General features: G+C 37.0%; 1 protein-coding gene and 1 pseudogene across 1 annotated transcript in view; one reads left to right on the forward strand and one right to left on the reverse strand.

Moving 5' to 3' along the window:
• Positions 1–14,526, reverse strand: part of TACR3 (tachykinin receptor 3) — an 84,306-nt gene extending 69,780 nt beyond the window's left edge. The window contains exon 1 of the mRNA XM_032333048.1: positions 13,563–14,526. Coding sequence (XP_032188939.1) covers positions 13,563–14,110 — 548 coding nt within the window. The 5' untranslated portion in view covers positions 14,111–14,526. The remainder of the gene's footprint in view (positions 1–13,562) is intronic.
• A 2,562-nt stretch (positions 14,527–17,088) lies between these two features.
• LOC116583301 lies at positions 17,089–17,636 on the forward strand (annotated as a pseudogene).
• Positions 17,637–23,454: the final 5,818 nt, after the last annotated feature.

Genomic DNA, 23,454 nt, shown 5'->3' on the forward strand with positions numbered 1-23,454 from the left:
AGAGAGGGAAGCAGGCTCCCTGCTGAGCAGAGAGCCCAGTGTGGGGCTCGATCCCAGGACCCTGGGATCATGACCCGAGCTGAAGACAGAGGCTTTAACCCACTGAGCCACCCAGGTGCCTCCCATAAAATATTTTTAAATGAATGTGCACATCTTTGATTATTGTTAAGATAATATTTTAATATCTAATATTTCTTCAATAAGAAATATTTTTCATTTATTTATGTAATAATTTTTTAAAAATTGTCATATTTTGTATATTTACATTAACATTTTCTTATTGATTTATAGGAGCTTATTATAAGTTAAAATTATTAACCCTGTGTCTATCATTTATATTGAAAATAATTTTAAAAATGTACTTACTATTTAATTATACTTTAATACTTTTGATTTTGTGGCTAAACTATATAATGTTTTGGTTATATAATTTCTTACAGTCAAATCAACTAATATCTTACACTGTATTCTTTGCTACCCTGATGCTTAGAAATTATTTTCCCAAGATTACTTAATGATAAATTTTTCTGTTTTTTTTTCTTCATTGTTTAAATGTTATATTTTAACTATTTGGTCTATCTGACATTTATATTAGCACACGGTGTAAAGTGAGACTCTAACATGTGTTTTTCTGAAATAATTAGATAAATTCCAAATTTCTTATTTTGACTAATTATGCTTTTATTTGTTTGTGATTTTTTTTCGTATGTGTAATCTCATATGTGTAGGAATTTCATTACATATATTATCAACCTAACTTGGTTCTTATTCAACGGTTCCAAATTTTTTATTTATTATAATTTATAGTACTTTCTCATTCTTATTAACATTTTCCTTTAGTATTATTTTTATTATTAGCAAACATTTCTTGGTTAGAGCCAACTTATTGTCAGAAAAATTGTAGTAGACTATTTTAGATTCTATTCAACTTCCACTGTGGTTTTACTAGAATAGAGCCTTAAGACAGTGGATATATTTATACTATTTAGTTTTTTTGCTTTATGTATGTTCAGGCATGTACGTGCATGTGTGTGTGTGCGTGTGTGTGTGTAAAGTTTATTTCTTATAGTTCTCACATATTGCATTTGGAGATAAATATTTGTTTATCATGTTAAGAAAGTACCATATATTGTAATTCACCAAGAATTCTGTTAGAAATGTGTATTGAGTTATATTGGATGCATTTCAAAATCCATTTAGATGATGATTTGCTTATTTTTGACATCATATATTAATAGTTTCTGGTATTCAGCTATTCTTATTTCTCTGGGTTGTCTTTCCTATTAGGTATTTCATTTCTACCATTTTCTTTTCAGTTCTAGTTCCACACTATATAATTTGTATCTCTGACAAAGGTACTTTTTTAGTTTTTATTTAAATTCCAGTTAGTTAGCATACAATGTAATATTAGATTCAGGTATACAATATAGTGATTTAACACTTCCATACATGACCCTGTGTTCATCACAAGTGCCCTCCTTAACCCCATCACCTGTTTTACTCACCACCCCCTCCTCTCTGGTAACTGTCAGTTTGTTCTCTATAGTTAAGAGTCTGTTTCTTGGTTTGCCCCCTGCTTCTCTATTTTCCCCCTTCGCTTATTTGTTTTGTTTCTTAAGTTCCACGTATGAGTGAAATTATATGGTATTTGTCTTTCTCTGACTGATTTATTTGGCTTAGCATTATACTCTAACTCCATCCAGGTCACTGCAAGTGGCAAGATTTATTCTTGAATAATATAATAAGTATGTTTGGTGAATAGAATGGTTAATATGTGCTATCTAAATAGTGTGCAAATGCCTGAGACAAAAGTATTTATTTATTATCAAACTTAGGCAATTAGATTGTGATACTTGACATGCCAGCAGGTCTCACTTTGCAAAGTAGTATGAGAACATCAAAATTACCATGCAAGTTGAAACAGTGCAAAATGGTCTTAATAATCAATGAGAAAAATGACAAATTCTCTGAGACCTTTAAAAATTTCTGTCAAAATCCAAACGGCCAACAGACACATAAAAAAGTGCTCAGCATCACTCAGCATCAGGGAAATACAAATGAAAACCTCAATGAGATACCACCTCAAACCAGTCAAAATGGCTAAAATTAACAAATCAGGAAACGACAGATGTTGGCGAGGTGGAGAAAGGGGAACCTTCCTACACTTTGGTGGGAATACAAGCTGGTGCAACCACTCTGGAAAACAGTATGGAGGTTCCTCAAAAAATTGAAAATAGAGCTACCTTGCAACCCAACAATTGCATTACTGGGTATTTACCCCAAAGATACAAACGTAGTGATCCGAAGGGGCACGTGCACTTGAATGTTTATAGCAGTAATGTCCACAATAACCAAACTATGGAAAGAGCCTAGATGTTCATCAAGAGTTGAATGGATAAAGAAGATGTGGTATATATATACAGTGGAATACTATGTAGCCATCAAAACCCCCTGAAATCTTGCCATTTGCAATGACGTGGATGGAACTAAAGGGTATTATGCTAAGTGAAATAAGTCAATCAGGGAAAGACAATTATTAGAGTCTATCTGTCCCAGGGGAAGTTTATAGCCCCAGATAGCCTTCAAAGTAGTTTGGAAGTATTCCACTTAGCCCACTTTAGCCATCCTGTGTCATCTAAGGGGGAAGAAGAAAAAAGAAAAACACTTAAGAAGTTCACAGGCCAGAGGCATATGCTCACAAAATGACTGGACCTAATCATAGGACTCGAGAACACATGCCCTTTCCTCATATCTCACCACCACATTTCAGTTAATATGTTTCGGTAACTAAAATTATAGCTATGTTCTTGAGAGAACTAAATCCGGTAACTGAAATTTGTGCAAAGTGAGAAGTGCATGTATAAAATTGGCTATCTGTTCATACAAATATTCATTCATCTATTTATTTAGTCTTTAGCATACGTGTTCTGTTTGTGAGGGGCTAAGCTATAAAATTGGTATCATTTTATATGTTTCTAAGCAGATGTCATTGCTGTTCATTAAAGATATTTATCAGCAATGGTTCTGTGACTGGTGAATGAGGATTACCAGTAATATCTTGTATAGGAAAGATATTTTAATCTATTATTTAAAAATATTGGATTATCTTCATTTTATTTGATTCTGAAATATTATATCCTTTAACATGAAATTAAGATTATGTAAGTCTTTGTTGAAGAGATATAAAAAATATTTTGATTTAAGAAGTGAAATATTTTAAGCTATTGAAAACATGATGCATAGTTTAGGAATTTTGAATATATTTTATACCATGTAGTTAGCTAATTGGAAAAAACTACCTACATATATCCATTCAACTTGAAGGCATAAAAATAAGTACACATGGTACTGTACCATCTTTTAAACTTAAGAGGTTTATTCATCCGGGAATTCTGAATTGTAATTAATAGTACTTATTCAACATAAACACTCAATCTTATGAGTATTTTTTCTTCTTCAAAATTGTTCCTTACGCTTTGAAAATCTCAAAGTCTTTTTCTTTATATGTAATTCAGCTGGATACTATAATCATGCACTAGACTGTGTAGGTATTTAAGATGTTTTATTTTTATTTAAATATTAACTACTCATAGTCAATTTATTAGGAGATATTTTCTATTCCTCTGTACAATGAACTTTAAAGATGCTCCTATAATTTCTTTTTCTGTTCTAAACTCTACATGTGCTTTCCCTATTATGTGTTTTTATAGTTATCATGAACTTTATTGTTCATTCATTTAATTGAAATACAGGTCTAGTCTGGTCCTCATGGAACTTATAACCCAGTAGGACAGACAGACAGACAAAAAACAATAAGGAATAAAGATTAATGAATTACATAGTATTTCAGAAGGTGATACATTTGATAAAGAATAAAGCAATTTTAAGAAGTAGTACATGGAATGAACAATGCAGCTATCTGGAGAAAGCATCTTTAAAATAGCATGTAAGATGTGGAAATATGACTAGTATATTGCTGAAACAGAGGAGACTAATGATGGTGGAGCAGAGTGGTGGAGTGGTGAGTAGCAGTAGATAAGAACAGAGAGTAACAAAGGACCAGTTACTACAAATTCTTGTAGACCATTATAAAAACTTTGATTTCTATCCTGAGAGAACTGGAGAACTATTGGATACTTTGCTCAGGGGAAAATGATCAGATTCATTATTAACAGGATCACTCTGGTGGTTTCTTTTAGAACGAACCAAAAAGAAGCAAGAGTAGGAGTAGGAAAACAGGAGAGAAATGAATTGACTAAGACTAGGGAGACAACAGTAGACATCTTAAGAAGTGATTAGATTTTACACGTATTCTGAAAATAGGGGTGTTAGATTTGTTTATGGATTGGATATAGAATATGAAAGAAGAGATGAGTTAAGAATATGTCTAAGAGTGGGATGCCTGGGTGGCTCAGTGGGTTAAAGCCTCTGCCTTCGGCTCGAGTCATGTTCCCAGGGTCCTGGGATCGAGCCCCGCATCGGGCTTTCTGCTCAGCAGGGAGCCTGCTTCCTCCTCTCTCTCTGCCTGTTTCTCTGCCTACTTGTGATCTCCATCTGTCAAATAAATAAGTAAAATCTTAAAAAAAAAAGAATATGTCTAAGAGTTTTGACCTGAGGCTCAGATTTTGACCTCAGAAGACTGCAGGAGGAGCAACTTTGGAGGAAAGTCAGGAACTCAGTAAAGTCTGGAGACACCTCAATCTCAGTAAAGTCTGAGATGCTTGTTAGACATCTCAATGGTAATGTAGAATAAGTTGTTGGATTTAAGATTCTGGAATACAGCTGAGGGGTTCAGCTAGATATTAATTGGTATTGTTTAGTGTATGAGCCATATCTACATTGTTTATACCAATTGTACCATACCTATACAATGTTTAGTACTTAGAAGGTACTCATGAAATACGTGTTAAGTGACTACAAGTATAATGAATTGTGTGCTGGTAAATGTTTAACTATAGGCACTCCAGGGGAAAAAAAAAAAAATCAAACAGAAAACAAAACTTCTGATTTCTAGTGTTTGCAGATTTTCGTGGTGTAAACTCTTACCATGATTTCAGGCTACCAAAATAACATCACTAAATGCAGAGTTGGGAAGAAATGTGTGTAGTTGATTCCCTCATCAGTATAAACCAGCTCCAGGATAAAACTAGGACCTCTCTTGGTTAGTGATATAATCACAGACTTGTTTAATGATTTTTGACTTCCCTCAATCCACTTTCCCATTCCTTCCTATTCTTTTACTATTTAGTCTGTGGTCTTAAATGTGGGTTTAAAATAATACTATCTTGGAGGATGTGTCAGGAGATGGGTGAAAGAGGCAATGGGGATTAAGGAGTGCACTTGTCATGATGAGCTCTGGGTGTTGTATGGAAGTGCTGAGTCACTACACTATACACCTGAAACTAATATAACACTGCTTGTAAACTGTGCTGGAATTTAAACATTTCTTAATTAAATTTTTTAATGTTTTAAAATAAAATAAAACAAAATAAAATAAAATGATACTACCTTCTCTCTCTCCCCACCCAACAATCAAATACATATTTCCCTTAATTATACGTGTGCATAAAAGAGAATTTTAAATAAGCTTGATACTTGGGCAGACAGGAAGAAAAGAAAATCTCGTAAGTGATAATGAAAGCTCAAAATGGGGGATTTAAGCAAATATTTAAAAACCTGTATCACATACCAAACTAAGTTTATCCTGTACCTTTAGCCAGGCTTTTATATTATCCCACACATCTGAGATACTATTATGCAACTCCTGGGAAAAAGATTTCAGAGCCTATAAAATAATGTATTATAACGTTAACAGTACTCTCTTGCCAGAGATTTCTTCATAAATTTGAATTTAGCCTAGAAAATGTGTTTTAAAATGTTACCATAAGACATCTACCACAAGAACGTCTATACAAAGTTTATTCAAGTTGTTCTGTTTTGGAGTCCCAGCTCTTTGGCATATATCTAAGTCACTATTGATTCTTTTAAAAATATTTACTTTAGTAATATTTTAAAAATTTGTACTGTGGTATAACATACATAAAATTTACCATTTTAACTATTTTTAAGTGTACAGTTCAGGCATTATGTACATTCACATTGTTGTGTGGCCTTCGCCACTATCTATAGAACTTTAATTAATTAATAATTCACTTCATATAAAAGAAGTAGATAATTTAAGAAGCACAAAACAAAATTCCCCAAAGTCTCACCATTCAGAGCAAATCAACCTTGTTGCACATATGGAATTATATCAGATTGTTAAATCCATAGTCTAAAAATCCCTTATGTGTTAGAGAACCTGCTGAATTTAAAATGGGATTCACACTCTGACCGTGTCTAATGAAATGGTAGGGCTGCAAACCCCAATTGTCTATTTTGCAGCATTTATTTAATGTACCAGTGAGCAAGCCTCAATAAAAATGATTTATGCTCAGAGTGATGAGGCATGGGGAAGAGGAGGTATGGACAATTCCCCATCCTGGACATAACATATATGGCTGAGCCTCAAGGAGAGATATTTGCAAGTAGAAGATGAAGGAATGTTGGTCATTAAGAAATTGCTAATGGAACAAAGATTAGGAACAAGATCATTCTTCTAAATTCTCTCTTTTTTTTCTTTTTTTATAAACATATAATATATTTTTATCCCCTTGGGTGCAGGTATGTGGATTGCCAGGTTTACACACTTCACAGCACTCACCATAGCACATACCCTCCCCAATGTCCATAACCCCCACCAACCCTCAGTTTGTTTTGTGAGATTAAGTCACTTATGGTTTGTCTCCCTCCCAATCTCATCTTGTTTCATTTATTCTTTCTTTTTTTTTTAAAAACATTTCTTTTTTAAAATATTTTATTTATTTATTTATTTGACAGATCACAAGTAGACAGAGAGGCAGGCGGGGTTCGGGGTGGGGGGGGAGGCAGGCTCCCTGCTGAGCAGAGAGCCCTATGCGAGGCTCCATCCCAGGACTCTGGGATCATGACCTGAGCTGAAGGCAGAGGCTTTAACCCACTGAGCCACCCAGGTGCCCCCTAAATTCTCTTTCAACACAAATAGACATCACAAAAATTTCAGCAGAGGTTAAAGTTTGTAACTTAGGAGTTCGCAGATTCAGATATAACATGCCCCAAACAACAGTCTGGAGAAAGACATGGCTTCCTTCTCCAGAGAAACTGTCATGCTCTCTACCAATGTGATGACACTACTTTTTCTTTTTTTTTTTTTTTCCCTAGGGAGCTGGATGTGGGATTCAATCCCAGGACACCAAGATCATGACCTGAGCTGAAGGCAGATGCTTAACCGACTGAGTCATCCAGGCATCCCTCCATTTTTTATAGTTTAAAATGTCAATATTTTATATGGTTTAGCCTAACAGTTGGATATATTTTGTCAAAATCGTTCAGAAGTTCAATTTGCCAATATATTCAAGATATTTTTTCTTTTCTCTCCCTCTTTTTTTCTTTCGCTGCAGAGGAGAGAGCAGGGGAGGGGCAGAGAGAGAGGGAGAAAGAAAATCCTAAGTAGGAACCCATCACAGGGCTCAGCCTCAGGATTCTAACATCATGATCTGAGCTGAAATCAAGAGTCAGACCTTTAACTGACTGAGCTGCATTAGGTGACCCTCAAGGATATTTTTCAAACCAAAATTCAAAGAACTAGAAACATTAAAAATCCACCCTCCCAAAAATGATCAAATAAATGATGAGGCACCTATGAGACCAAAATGAGATTTAAAAGTCACATGTTGGGTGCCTGGGTGGCTCAGTGGGTTAAGCCGCTGCCTTCGGCTCAGGTCATGATCTCAGGGTCCTGGGATCGAGTCCCGCATCGGGCTCTCTGCTCAGCAGGGAGCCTGCTTCCCTCTCTCTCTCTCTGCCTGCCTCTCTGTCTACTGTGATCTCTCTCTGTCAAATAAATAAATAAAATCTTTAAAAATAAAATAAAATAAAATAAAAGTCACATGTTTGCATATAACATCAGTCCTCTGGAGTTTCCAGGCACACATGTATAAATATGGTAACATTAACATAAATATCCACATTTTCTTAGTAACCTTTACTTGCAAACCACCTCTTGCCAGTCTCCAGTGATTTCAGAGTCCCTAGGGAGGTCTGATAATAGTTCATCAGTAGTCCTCTTCATCACTTCTAATCTCCCCATCCTCCCACCCCTGCTCAGTGGGGAGTATGCTTCTCCCTCTGTGCTCCTGGCCCTCCCAAATAAATAAATACAATAAAAAAATACAATAAAAAAACCCTGTAAAAAATGACAATTGCATATGGCTCAATCTAAAACTATATGTAAAAAATGCCCTATTCATTATAATCCTACCAATCTCTGCCAATTTTAATAGATGGAGTTGAATCTCCTTTAGAATGAGATTGAATGAACTTTGATTTTCATTTGTTTAATTACTCTTATGATTCATTTATTCAGCAGTCTGGATTCTGTGCTTACCGTGTGCAAACCACTGTCATAAACGTAAGGATACAAAAAGCACTAAGGTCAAAATTGAACCTGTCTTCATGGTGTTTACAAGTCTATTAGAGGAAATTATTAATCAAATATTCTTAAAAATAAATATGAAATTTAATATATGAAAGCTGCCATGACTACCATGTGCTGAGATGTCTATAAAGAGACATCTAATTAAATTGGGAGGTTCATGGAAGGTTTCCTGGTGAATGTGACATTTTAGCTATTATTTAAAAGAAGAGTAAGTAAATGTAACTAATGAGGAGATGGCAGAAGGGAATTTGAAATGGTAAACTGTGTTCAAAGACTTTGTGGCAAAAATAAAGCACCATATATTCAGGGACTCAAAGGAAGATAGGAGTGCCTGGGACAGAGATTGGGTCACTTGAGTTACAGTAAATAATATCCAATATTTATAATTTTTTCAATAAAAGTTTAAGAACAGTTTATTAAATTAAAAATGACAATAATGTGACACTATAGTAATTACAAGAAGGACATCTGTGTTTATGCATGTATATAAAGTACTATGCACCAGAGTATGTGTGTATATATATCATACATATATGTGAGATTTTATAAATATATCACAGATGAGAGTTGAAATGTGAATATGAAGATCATAGGTTGGCTATATTTGGGGAGTAGGATAAGCATACATAAATTTAACTTTCTTACATTTATACTTTTTATTTTTGCACTGTGCATATGCAACTCTCAAAATGAATGAGTGAAATAATACATTGGAATAAAAGACTGGTATAGAGGATAGATAAGGATCAGAGTTTGGGAGCTGGAAGGAAGATGATTTGGAGAGCTTTAGCCCTAACTTCACAACTTTGAGTTATCTGCTTCTCAAGCTATATCCAAAGTTTAGGTGAGAAAAATACTCCTGGGGGAAATGTACTTTATTCCTTCTTGTAGTTTCTTCAATGCATCAAACCTGAACATCTGGAAACTGTTCAACTAGAGAATTGGTACCCTGAGGACTTCATTCACTGAATGCTGCTTTGGCACCTGCCTTTAGCTCGCCCAGAAGAACACTTAACAAACACCTGTAGGAGACCAGCTTTTGCATTTGTGACAGTTGTGTTTGAGGACAGTAACCCCACTATTACCCATATGAAAAAATTCTTAAAACTCAATATTAGAAATTCCTTACCTCTTAAAGAATGTGTATGTATTGCTTTTATGGACAGTGTATACTCTATTACTAATTGTATTTTTTTGCAGGTATATCAAGAGTCACAGATATATCTGAAGTTCAACTTTCATTAATGATTAGAACTCTAACTTTGGGAATATCTATGCTATAACTTCACTGTAATTTTGTTTGTATTTTCTCCAGTCTTAATTTTTCATTCATTTATATTTGCCTATAATTGCACAGATTATTATGTATCTTTACAATCCAGAAGAAAACCAATTAATTAGATGATAGAAAAAAAATGGGAGTTCTTTATTCAAAAGTGAAAAATAAGGCCATGAACTTACTTGGGGAGAGAGAACAAAGTTAGGACAAACTCAGGCCAGGATTTAGCATTCAGGAACCTATGTATTTAACCACTACAAAGAGGCAGAGAATGAGAAATATAAGCATGGAAGACAGACCATGGGTACATGGAAATTTAGAAGGCAAGAAGCATTGAGGCACCTGGTAGAAATGCTACTGAAAAATCAAGGAAGTGAAATGCCCACTGGGTTTCACAACTTATCTTCAGAGAAGGTGTTGGGAGACAAATTCAGATTTGAGTAGCTTGAGGAACAAACAGCAGGTGAAGAAATGTTGATATGGAATGTAAGCAGCCCATAATTTTATACTTGTTAGACATTTTTTTTTCTAAACAGAAAGTTTATGTTTTTTGTTCTTTTTATATTAGTACTGTATCTTCTAATTAGTGTGCTAAATGTGTTATGTTTTAAGATTTTGTCTTTACACTAGGTCTGTTAAATATGCTGCAAACTCATTTTCAACATAGTTTTTCCCATTACCGTGAATGTAACCTTGGTATCTACCAGAGTTCTGCTAGTTATAGAAGAGCCACTTGGGATTATATTTTATGCTATGATGATCGTATGTTTCACCCATTCAATTAGTGTATATATATATATTGCTTTCACTATGTGCCCCTAATTAATTTTATAAGACTTTGCCCCATAATTTTAACAGAATGTTCACAGCTTACTACAGCAGTAATTTTAGTAGATATAATGGGTCATTTTTAAAAATTTTTTTAAGATTTTATTTATTTATTTATTTATTTATTAGAGAGTGAGAGAGAAAGAGAGACTGAGTACACAAGCAGGCAGAGAGGCAGGCAGAGGTGGAGAGAGAAGCAGTCTCCCTGCCTCCCTGCCAAGCAAGAAGACCGGTGCGGGACTTGAGCCCAGGACCCTGGAATCATGCCCTGAGCCGAAGGCAGCAGCTTAACTGACTGAGCCACCCAGGCTTCCCAAAATGGGACATTTTCAAATCTTTGGATGACAACTACAAATTATAGAAAGAGTCAAAGATTCACAGTAAATTTCCTAGAGGTAATATTTCCCTAAACATAGTTTTACTTACTCTTTTGTAAATAAAGCAGAGAGAGAACAAATACTCTTAGGCTAACCTCATCCCATTTATCATCTGGGTTAAATATTGAGTCAAGTCTTACTGTATCAATTAAAATAACTCCAAGACCACTTCAGATTTTGTCTAACTGTTGGCAGAAAATAACTGGAAAAATAACCCTTTTCGCTCATCAGAATTGAATAACCAATTTCACACACACTAAATTTTCATTAAACCTTATAAGGAATTATTACTATTTCAAGAAGCTGTGAGAATTTTATAACATGATATGCTAATTCCCCTGCTGGTCCCATTTAAAAAATCACATGTTTACAAGTAATAAAAAAAAAAAAAAAGAAAAGGAAACCAAAAAAAAAAAAAAAAAAGGAAGATGCTCAAACTAAAGGAACATTTGTTCCTATCTTGGAGCAAGATTAGAGGCAGTTTCCTCTATTCCTCAGTTGGAGTTGATTTTGTTCCTTCCTTGTACTCCTGCTGTCCCTACAAAAGTGAAGGGGTTAGATACACATGGAAGATCATAGATAAAGGGAAGATTAACAGTTTCAGAGCCTTTTTAAAAATGTGATTTGCCATTTGCGACAACATGGATGGAACTAGAGCGTATCATGCTTAGCGAAATAAGTCAAGCAGAGAAAGACAACTATCATATGATCTCCCTGATATGAGGAAGTGGTGATGCAACATGGGGGCTTAAGTGGGTAGGAGAAGAATCAATGAAACAAGATGGGATTGGGAGGGAGACAAACCATAAGTGACTCTTAATCTCACAAAACAAACTGAGGGTTGCTGGGGGGAGGGGGTTTGGGAGAAGGGGGTGGGATTATGGACATTGGGGAGGGTATGTGCTTTGGTGAGTGCTGTGAAGTGTGTAAACCTGGTGATTCACAGACCTGTACCCCTGGGGATAAAAATATATGTTTATAAAAAATAAAAAATTAAAAAAAAATGTGATTTTGTGCTTATTTATCCTAGTTAGTGGCTACTAACCACTGCTCCTTCAATTTAATCTTTTGAGTCTAGCATGTGACTGTAGTTCTTACAGATTTATGTTTTCAATATCTCTGTGCTATTTCAAAATAGTAAATACAGAGGATGGATTTACAGAAAGAACTTGTTTTTTTCTTATTTTATTTCTTAATGGTGTCTTAATGTAGTAAGAATATTAAGTCTCATTTTATTTTGTTAATACCGAAAAAAGTGCTCTTTTCTTTTCACGGTTAAGAACATTGAGACTTGAGGGTCGCCTGGGTGGCTCAGTGGGTTAAAGCCTCTGCCTTCGGCTCAGATCATGATCTCAGGGTCCTGGGTCAAGCCCCACATCAGGGCTCTCTGCTCAGCAGGGAGCCTGATTCCTCCCCTCTCTCTTTCTGCCTGCCTCTCTGCCTACTTGTGATCTGTCAAGTAAATGAATAAAATATTTTTAAAAAAGAACATTGAGACTTGAACTTAAAATTGCATTCTCCCTCCTCTGTCCCCTGTGCAGCTGCCTGCAGGTCACAGAACAGAAATGAATGAACCAGTGTTGTTGGTTTTTAGAATAATATTGATTAAAGTGTAACCAGCTTTCAATTACAAGTGGGGGGTTACCACTGTCTTAATACAAGTATGCATATTTCATAATGTTCAGTGGGAGAAAGTAGGTGCAAACAGAAATTTTAAAAACTTAAATATGGGAACAAATATTGGAGGTCTATCAGGCTTCTTTTAATTGCTTAAGAATTTCAGAATCCCCACTATATATGCAGGAACATTCTTAAAAATTATCTTAAATAGCAGTTCTCATTTTTAAACCCTTTGTTATTTAGGGTCTTCCCTCTATCATCCGAACCATTCGGCTGTATGTAATCTTCCAGGAACAAGGTGTACCCAGCTCATAGCCTACTTAGGTTATTAAAAGTGAAATCTAACCCAACTTCAGCATACAAGGGACTTTTGGAGGGGCATTGTTACCTCTAATGGGTGTTCCATGACTGGGAGGACAAGCCAGTATTGGCCTTGCAACAAGAATAGGGAATAGGGTGGGTGGGGATGAAGACCAGCAGACCAGAGAGAGGAGAAAAGGTGGGGGGTGGTGACTCATTGTCCATTTCTCAGACAGAACAGTGATTAACAGAAGGAAGACCAAAACATAGTTTTACAGAGAACATAAATTTTGCAGCAATTGTTTGAGGCCATTTGGGAAAACCTGCTAGTATTGTTTCTAGCTGAGTTTGTCCTACTGGGAATGATGCATTTTCCCCATCTCCCTCATTGGTCTTCTCAATCCCTCTAGATGCCCTTAATGGGACCAAGGGTTGTGGAGAGTGGGGGAGGCCATAGAAGCAGAAACTGGTTCAGCCAGTTGGATGAGGATCTATGGGTTAGTGACCTCCTTTCTCCAAGAACTCTTTCCAGGCCCTTTCCTTTTATCAAATCCATCTTGTCACCATGTCACTTGGTGAACTTATCCCACTGCTCAGATCTTCTCTCCCCCTTCTCCCCCCTTCCTTCCTATTTTCTCCTCACCTGTCCACCGCAATGGCCGTCATAGAGTAGATGCTGGCGAACACTGCCGTGATAGGAAAGAAGTTCTGGAAGCGACAGTAGTTGGCACCGAAGTACCACTCGCTGTGAAGCGCATAGATGAAGTTGACTAAGGTGTTGAAGGCAGCCATGGAGGCGTCAGAGAAAGCCAGGTTCACGAGGAAGTAGTTGGTGACAGTCCTCATGCGCTTGTGGGCCAGGATGATCCAGATGACGATGAGATTCCCGAAGACCGCCACGGCCACCACCACGCCGTATGCCAGGGACCAGAGGGCGATGCGCCAGGACGGCTGCACGAACTGGTTGGTGAGGTTGGCTCGGGGCTGCGTAGGCTCCGGGGAGGCTGCGGGCAGTCTCGGCTCGGAGGAGGAGGCGGAGAGGTTGCCGGCTTGGACTAGCAGGTGCAGCCACTCAGTCTCAGTCGCCCCTGCCGCCACTCCTGCGGCGAGCGCCGCACTCAGGTTCCCGGCGTTCGCGCTGGCGGTGCCCGCACCGTCGGTCCAGTTCGCGGCTGCGGAGAGAGAGCCCATCGCCGCAAGTCTGCAGCCCCGGACCTCCGCACTCACCGCCGGCAGCTAGCCGGAGCCGACTCCCTCGAAGTTCTCTGCCTTTCCTAACGGTCGGACCTCAGCCCCGCCTGGTCCCTTTGCTAATGGGCGGACCTCAGCCCCGCCTGGAAGCAAGGTAGAGAAGCTACCGCTGTCCTTGCTGGTTATGAGATGCTTTGAGCCAGCAGGTGATGGGTAGCAGGGGAGTCACTTTCTCTCCGAGGACTTTGCGACTGGAGCATGCAGATGGATGAGATGCGAGGGAAGGGCGGTGTTAAGAGCCCTCACCAGCGGGGACGTCCGGGGTTGCCCCTGCGCTAGCTCCCGGGCACTGGCTGGAGCACTGGGGTTCAGGCGCGGCAGCGGGCTTTATAGTCTCGTTCAATCCCCTGCTCTGGTGACGTTGTGGGGGCCGCGGAGCTGACGAACCCCTTCGTGGGCCACGATTGCTCTCTTTCCCTCTCTTCGCATTTCATTCATTCGCTCGCTACTTGTATCCACCCAACCGGAGCGTGGCAGGTTGAGACGCTCAAGAAAAGCCGCACTTTCATAGTTGCAATAAAATCTGGGCAAGGTTGTTTTTTCCTCTTTCAACTTCAAGATATTTTGCTGAGGTCCCTGCTCTCAGACATTTCCTTTTTAAACCAATTTAAACCACTCACCCCTAAAGCGGAGGCACGATCCCAGGAGATTTGCCAAGAGCGTGTGTGGGTGTACCTGCTGCAGGCTGTGGGTACAGCTAGACGCACACTTTGGTAGGTGTCACTGGCCTTGGGAATTTCGCTTCACTTTCTGCTTGTGTGTCTGTTCTCACTTCTCAGACCCCTTCTCCTCTCCCACTTCCAGAGTCACCCATTTGTCCTCTTGTAATCTCTGTCACCAGAAATCAGTCTCCTTTGCCTTCCTCGGGACAGAGACTATGGTTTCTTCTGAAGGATTCTGCTCACCTTGGAATGTCATAATACACTGAGGGTAAATCAGAAACCCGAGATGCAGATTTTTCCCTGAGTGGAAATTTTATATATATATACACACATACATATACGTTTGTGTGTATATATATATTTCTATCATTATCATATATATATATGATAATGATAGAATTAGAAGTACTTACAATGAAAGTGGTTTATTTAAATTTTTTTTTTAATTTAAAATTTATTTTTAAGAGGGGGAGAGAGTGGGGTAGAGGTGTGGGCAGAGGGAGAGGCAGATTCCCCACTGAGCAGGGAACCCAATGCAGGACTCTATGGGCTGGAGCCAAAGGCAGATGCTCAACCTACTGAGCCACCCAGGCCCCCAGTGAAAAGGGTGTAATGAGTGACTTCTTTTCTTCCAGAGGAAGAGAAGGATCCAGGTCATGGCTTTCCTTTTAGATCTGCCTTCCACAGAGAGAATCTCTGTGTATCCTAGTAGAGGATTTATTGTTCATTCATTGTTTCAGTTGTTCCTCCCATTAGTACTGAAATATATTTCCTTCTAGGAGCTGTGCCAAGTATTAGGGATGGAGCAGTGAAACTACAGACATAAACCAGATATGAACCCTGTTCTCACTGAGCCTGCAGTCTAGCAGTATTTTGACATTATTTTTTTAAAATTTTATCCTTTATTTTATTTTTTATTTTTGACATTAGCAAGTATTATGGATGGTGGAATATGAAAGTACAGAGAAAAATGGGAATGTGCAACTGAACAGGAGGATATTGTGTTCACTGGATTCTGGATTCTGTAAACATCTCTTAAAGAATTTCTTTGTAAGGAAAAGATATATGCACCCTTCCATTTATTGCAGCTTTATTTACAATACCAAGATATGGAAGGAACCAAAATATCCATTGATAGAGGATTGGATAAAGAAGGTATAACATATATAATATAATATAATGTAATATATTATATGCATACACATACACACATGCACACACATATATACAGTGGAATATTATTCAGCCATAAAAAATGAGATCTTGCCATTTGTGACTACATAGATGGACCTAGAGCATATTATAGTAAGTGAAATAAGTCAGAGGAAGACAAACATGATATGATTTCACTTATATGTGGACTCTAAAAAACAAAACAAACCAACAAAAGGGCAGAAACAGAACCATAAATATAAGGAGCAAGTTGTTGTTTACGAGTGGGGAAAAGGGAGGATGGGCAAAATGGGTGAAAGGGAATGGGAGATAAAGGCTTCCAGTTATGTAATGAGTAAGTCACACAGGTATGAAAGGTATACCATAGGGAATGTAGTTACTGGTATTGTAATAGGAAATGGTAGATGGTAGCCACACTTGTGGTGACCATAGCATAATACATAGAGTTGTGGAATCACTAAGTTGCACACTTGAAATTAATGTAATATTATGTGTCTACTCTACTTCAATTAACAAAAATTTCTTTGTAAGGATGAAATGAAGTGCCAAAAAATAGACTTATCAGAAGATTATGCTTTGAAACATGGGAAGGTTTAGAAGATAATGGCTAAGAAAGAAACTTCCTTAGACTTCTTCCTAAGAGAATTTGATGAGTAATCTGCTCATTGTAGCCTCAGAATCTAAATCTTGCCCTCATCCAAGTTCACTCTGCTGGTTTTCTAATTCCTCTCTCTATTACTCTAAGAACTCCAAAGTCTTAGCCTTGGACTCCCGAGAAAAGGAGGACGGGCAGAGGCAATGGTAACATACCAGAAGGTGATTCTTAGAGAAGGATCCTATACTCTTACATTTAAAATATGGGAGTGTGGCTTTTCTGTTCACTTCCTCCTCCCTGCCAGCGCTGCTCAGGCTGTACCACTAACTCAGAGCTCTAGGCTCTGGCTAAATTAGCTCCTTAGTGGTCTTTCTCCTGCTGCCCTCATGATCAGCTACCAGGACTTCTTCAGCCATGATAAGATGTTCTCCAACGTCTACAAGATTTGGGAGATCAGAGATGAGTTGTGCCTGGAAGTAGAGGGGAAGATGATCAGGAGGACAGAGGGTAACACTGATGATTTACTGATGATGGAAATACTTCCACTGAAGTCCCGGAGGGCAAAGGTACTGGAAGCACAGTAATCACTAATGTTGCTATTGTCATGAACCATCACTTGCAGGAAACCAGCTTCACAAAAGGCGCCTACAAGAAGTACATCAAAGATTACATGAAATCAAAGGCAAACTTAAAGAACAGAGGCCAGAAAGAGTAAAATCTTTTATGACAGGAGCTGAGGAACAAATCAGGCACATTCTAGCTACTTTCAAAAATTACCAGTTCTTTACTGGGGAAGACATAAATCCAGATGGCATGGTTGTTCTGCTGGACTCCTGTGTGAATGGTGTGACTCCATGTATGATTTTCTCTAAGGATGGTTTAGAAATGGAAAAATGTTTACGAACTTGGCTATTGCTTTGAATGCATCACCTGTTGTCATAACTGGCTGCTGCTTTTCATCCATACAACGCAAGGACTTAGACAAATGGACCTGAAGTTATCTTGAGCTCTTCATTTATTTTGACCTTGATTTATTTGGAGCAGAGGCATTGTGTTTAAGTCATATATATATATATATATATATATAAAATATATTTAAAAAATATATATATTTACATATCATGTAGGTGGTCTAAAGATAAAATGCATTTAAACTCATTTGAGAGAATGCCTCTTAGCCTAATACATAATTTAAATTGATCCTGTGCAGTGTCCTAAAGAAGCTAGGGCCTGATTGTAGACTACTGCTAGAAAGCATAAGACTGCCTGCAAATAACTTCTACAGTGAAAACTTCTTCTGGGACTGGACCAGGAAAAAACAAACAAACAAACAAAAAAACCCTAAGAACCAAAATTCTTAATTCTGAGTTCAAGTAAAGGGAAAGACTATGCTCATAGTGGTGTCAATGTTTGAAGTGACTCCTTACACATTTCATCATGTTCAAATGAAAGTAATAATTAACTCAAAAAGATTACCAAAAGAATATGAAGAGAATGATACAGTAAGGAAAAAACCCTTGGGAATGTGTTTGAGCACATTTAAAACCTTTGCAAATGCATGAGGCTGTTGGAAATAAGCCAAGTATGGTATCATAGGAGATGTTAATAGGTTTTACATAATAGTGATTAAATCTTGGTTTGACTACATAAATGTTAATAAAAATAATGATCCTTTATGTGAATGTTTGTCATTTATTCCTAATGACCAAGAAATGTTTATCTATTTTATTTGTATAATAGATCACATTTCTCTCAGGTTTAATTGGTTCTCCATATTTTGCTTAGAATACATATTGGTAATGTGCCCCAGTAATTTGCTAACAACTTACAATAATAGAATGGATACTGATGACATGCTTTCCCCTTCTCTTTTCTCCTCTTTTTTTTTTTTTTTCTCCTCTCTCTCTTAAAACTCAAGGAAACCATATGGCATATTTCACACTTGTATTTTTATTTTAACAGTCCTCTTAAAAATAATAAGGTAGAATTTCAGGTATTGGTGCTGGCTAGTGGAGGAATTATTTTCAGAAAAATTTTGTCAAGATTCCAGATTTCTCTGACAACAAACTTCTCGACAGTTTGGTTTCAGTATGTTCAGTGTTCCCCCTGTGTTGAGATTTTTTTTTTTCTTATGAATTTCAAATCAGACAGTCCACACTTAGACTCTTGCTTTGCACTTTTATCCTTTGTTATTTCATCATGGTGCTTTGCAGTTATATTGGGTCATTTCCACAAAACCAGGCTACTAAGTATTGCTGGCAATCAATCAACAATCAACAATCGATACAACTTCAGTCACTTGTGTAGACGGGTGCTCCTTGAAAATACTTGGTTTTTTGCCAGACACCCTTTTCATGTGGATCTATCAGTTTTCATTTCCCCAAATTCCAAATTTCCTTCAACTTTCTTCTTTCTTCATCATCTTTCTTCTGCTAAGCAAGTTATCTCCAATTCATCTGAAAAAAATTCAGAACACCAGCCAAGTTGGAGTGTCTGGGTGGCTTGGTTTGTTAAGTGACCAACACTTGATTTTGGTTCAGGTCATGATCTCAGGGTTGTGAGACAGAGCCCTGCCTGTACTGGGTGCTTAGCACGGAGTCTGCTCGAGATGCTCTCTTTCCTTCTTCTGCGCATCCTCCTGCTCTCTAAATAAATAAATAGATAGATAAATAAATACAATCTTTAAAAAAAAAAAAAACATCAACCATGAATTTCACATTTCTGTGCATTTTGCCCATTTTTTAATCATTTGTTATCATCTTGATGGAAGTGGTTTATCTTCTAAAACACATTCTTTTATTTGTGCTACCTCTTTAAACAACTCCCCTTCTCTCATTCTCTTCAGCATCTCTCTCTTTTTTTCCTTTAAGATTGAAACGAATCTAGTAATCTACATTAAAATAGCTCTTTGCTCCTTGGTGGCTCAGTGGGTTAAAGTCTCTGCCTTTGGCTCAGGTCATGATCCCAGGGTCCTGGGATAGAGCCCCGCATTGGGCTCTCTGCTCAGTGGGGAGCCTTCTTCCTCCTCTCTGTCTGCCTCTCTGCCTACTTGTGATCTCTGTCTGTCAAATAAATAAGTAAAATCTTAAAAAAAAAAAAATAAAATAAAAAAGCTCTTTGCTGACCACATTCCCTTTTTGTTACCACTTTTCTCTCTCTCTTTCTATTCCCACATGTTCTTCTTTAACAAAATATCTAAGATCATTATTTCACTTCCTCACTACAATAATATTCCAAAGTATTAAATATTTAGTACTCTTCTGTCAATGGACTGTCCTATCAATTGCCTGCATGTTAAATTGAACTGTCACTTTCTGCCCTTAATTTCCTTGACCTCTCTGTAGCATTAGCATTTGACATTTATATCAGTTTCCTAAGGTTATCAAAACAAATTACAACAAACTGGCTTAAAACAACAGAAATTTATTTTTTCACAGTTTGGGGGGTTAGAAACCTAAAATCAGGATGTGGGCAAGGTTGGTTCTTTCTGGAGACTCTGAGGGAGAATCTCTCCCATGCCTCCCTCCTAGTTTCTTTTGGTTGCTGGCAATCTTTGGTGTTCCTGGGCTTCTAGATGCATCATCCTAATTCTGTCCCCATCATCACCCGAGGTTCTTCCTGTGTGTCTTTATATTACCTTCTCTGTGTCCAAATTAACTTCTTCTTATAATGAGATAGTCTTGCATTAGGATCAGCCCCAAACCAGTATATCATCTTAACTTGATTATGTGAGCAAAAGACTATTTCCAAATAAGGTCCTACTCACAGGTACTGGGAGTTTAGAACTAAATACACCTGGGGTGGGGTATGGAGGGACAGAATATTGAAGATAATAATTAAGGAAGGTTTTTAATTGGAGACTGATAGCTCATCTGTTGTATATAGATTTTGTGAATTAAGTGCTGGGTTGGAAGCAATGAATAAAGAGAATATGAGTAAAGATACCATGAAACCCTACCCCCGTCAAAATACTAAGTGTTTTTAAAACAATAGCTCTCAATGTAGTGTATGAATTATTATAGGGGTGGAAAAATATATGATATAAAGTAATTATATCAATAATCTTGATAATAATCTCACTCTTCGAGTCCAGTAATTTCACTCCTAGTAATTTGATCTAAGGAAGTAATCAGAAAATCAGACAAAAATTTATGTATAAGGATATATTTGGAGTTATGTTTATGAAATTAAAAAAGTAAAAGGTGTAAACATAAAATAATTTTGGCATGTCCAAAACCTGTATCCTAGTATCTTGAAAAATGGGCTTCTATCCTATCATTTGAAGAGCATGTTTTAAATGTTCTAAAATTAGATAGAGGGGACGGTTACACAACACTGTGAATGTACTAAAAATTATTGAATTGTATACTTTAAAATGATTAAAATGGTGGATTTTCTGTTATGTAAATTTTACCTAAAACAGTTCCTAAAAAGAACAAAGAACTAAGAATTCAGAAGGATTCATCATGTCACAATCAAGGTTTATACGAACGAATCAAGTCAAGACATGTTCAAGTGAAGGTACAAGATCCCTTGACTCACAAATAAGGACATAATATTACATGTAACAGACAAAGATATTAAATCACCTTTAAGTTTAACAGATCAATTTGGTCTTGAAATTTTACACATTACCTGCTGGAAGAGTGTTAAGGAATTCTTAAAAATTCTTCGGGAAAGAAAAACGTGTTTTAAGAAAATTATTCCATTGAGTAGCTCTTTTTCAAATATAAAGAAAACAGAAAGACATTTTCAAACATGCAGGGACTCAGATATTATAACACCGGTGAGAGTTTTGTAGAATACAAACAATACTCCAACAAGCCAACCAACAATCAAGCAAGCGAATAAAGAAATAATCTCTTTGCAGCTAAAACCCACCCAACAAATGCAGCCTGGAGTAGCTATCAGTTAAGACTAGAGCCATGGACCAGAGTTGCATATGAGCCACAGTGATGACTTTGAGGTGATCAGTGTCCTCTATACCAATGTTTCTAAACATATGTGTGCACAACACAGCACAGATTATAGGAGGAGTAGCTACTACAATCTGTATACAAGAGAAAATCACACTATCAAATTTGCCCTTGAAAATCCTCAATATCACCTATAAAGTATGATATGTGCACAAACCATATTTCCTAAGGAAAAATAGCTAGTCTTCAAACTGGAACGAATTGCTGGTTCAGTTTAGCACAAGATAAAGCATTAGATTGTATTCAGAGTCTGGATGGTATAAAATGCAAATTTTAAACACTAGAATCTGGGTGCCTGGGTCACTCAGTTGTTAAGTGTCTGCTTTTGGCTCAGGTCATGATGCCAACGTTCTGGCACCCAGCGGAGCGAGGCTCCCTGCTCAGTGGAGACTCTGCTTCTCCCTCTCTCACTCCCCCAGCTTGTGTTCCCTCTCTGGATGTCTCTTTCTCTCTGTCAAATAAATAAGATCTTTTTTTAAAAAAAATATTTTATTTGTTCATTTGACAGAGACACAGCGAGAGAGGGAACTCAAGCAGGGGGAGTGGGAGAGGGAGAAACAGGCTTCCCGACAAACAGATAACCAGATGTGGGGCTCAAGCCTAGGACGCTGGGATCATGACCTGAGCCAATGGCAGACGCTTAACGACTGAGCCACCCAGGTGCCCCAATAACATCTTTTAATAAAATGAAACAAACACTAGAATCACACTTATTTGTGTAGAACTTTCATGCAATGAGAGGTGAGAATGCCTGAAATGAAGATTCATTTCTCTCATCTCCTCTTCTCACTGAGATTATGCTAAATAAGAAAATGGGAAGTGCATTACCTGAAAATGTAAATTATTTCTCCCCTTCCTTTTTTTCATCCTACCTCTTTCCTTCTTTATTTACTACACATATTTATTGGAGTTTTCGAAAAATGAAGGGCATGCATAATATAATTCCATAGAATTATAGAGTGATGATAGTTTTGTTATGTGCTTTTATACCCTCAAGTAATTTGGAGACAATTTTCAAAGGAACAAAAACATATTCATACAAAATCATTAAAAGAATTCTAATAACATCAAGTTTTTTTTTTTTTGGTCTAAGAGGAGAAAGAGTTCTACTCAAATACACAGGGGTGGTAGGTCAGACATCTGTTGGTTATCTGCAAACACTGGCACTTCCCATGTTGATTCAAAAGATACAGGTGACATAATTAAGAGAATTAATCTTTCAAAACTCATTAAAGTACCTATTACTCTAAATTAAAAACTGCTAAATGTGTGTGTGAGTGGGGGATAGTTGGATAATTCAGCTTTTTTTAGCTTTCAAAATAAGAGCTCCTTGGAGAACTCCTATCTGTTAATTAAATCAAAGTTAATCAGTACAATTATAGGATTCCATGATTGCTATATAATTTCTGTGCTACACATTTGTTTACTACCATTTAAAGGAGGAATCAGAAATTAGTGTGTACAGGAGAAGTTGATATCTTTATTTATGTATGCTTCATTTTGCTTAGGATAATTTTTCATTTCAAATACAATCACTGCATAAACTCTATAGGAATGGAAATTAAAGAGAAAGTAGGTAAAATTTGCTCATAAGAATGCACAAAATTTTATGGGTATATATTTATACCAAAATGTTCTTAGTGGTCTAAGATTTCTAAGAACATAATCTATAATCAAATCAGCATTTTATGTGGTTTAATCTAAATCTGGTTTAGATTAAAAAATCAAATATACCTAATACCCTGGAGGTACAAATTACCTTCTAATCTTTGTACCATTATAAACTGACTGATTAATAGCTGCTAGTCAAGAGCTGAAAAGAAAGGATCAATATATGTATATTTATGCACAAATTATATATATTGCATTATTGCATTA

This window comes from Mustela erminea, chromosome 2 (assembly GCF_009829155.1).
Source record: "Mustela erminea isolate mMusErm1 chromosome 2, mMusErm1.Pri, whole genome shotgun sequence".
NCBI lineage: Eukaryota > Metazoa > Chordata > Mammalia > Carnivora > Mustelidae > Mustela > Mustela erminea.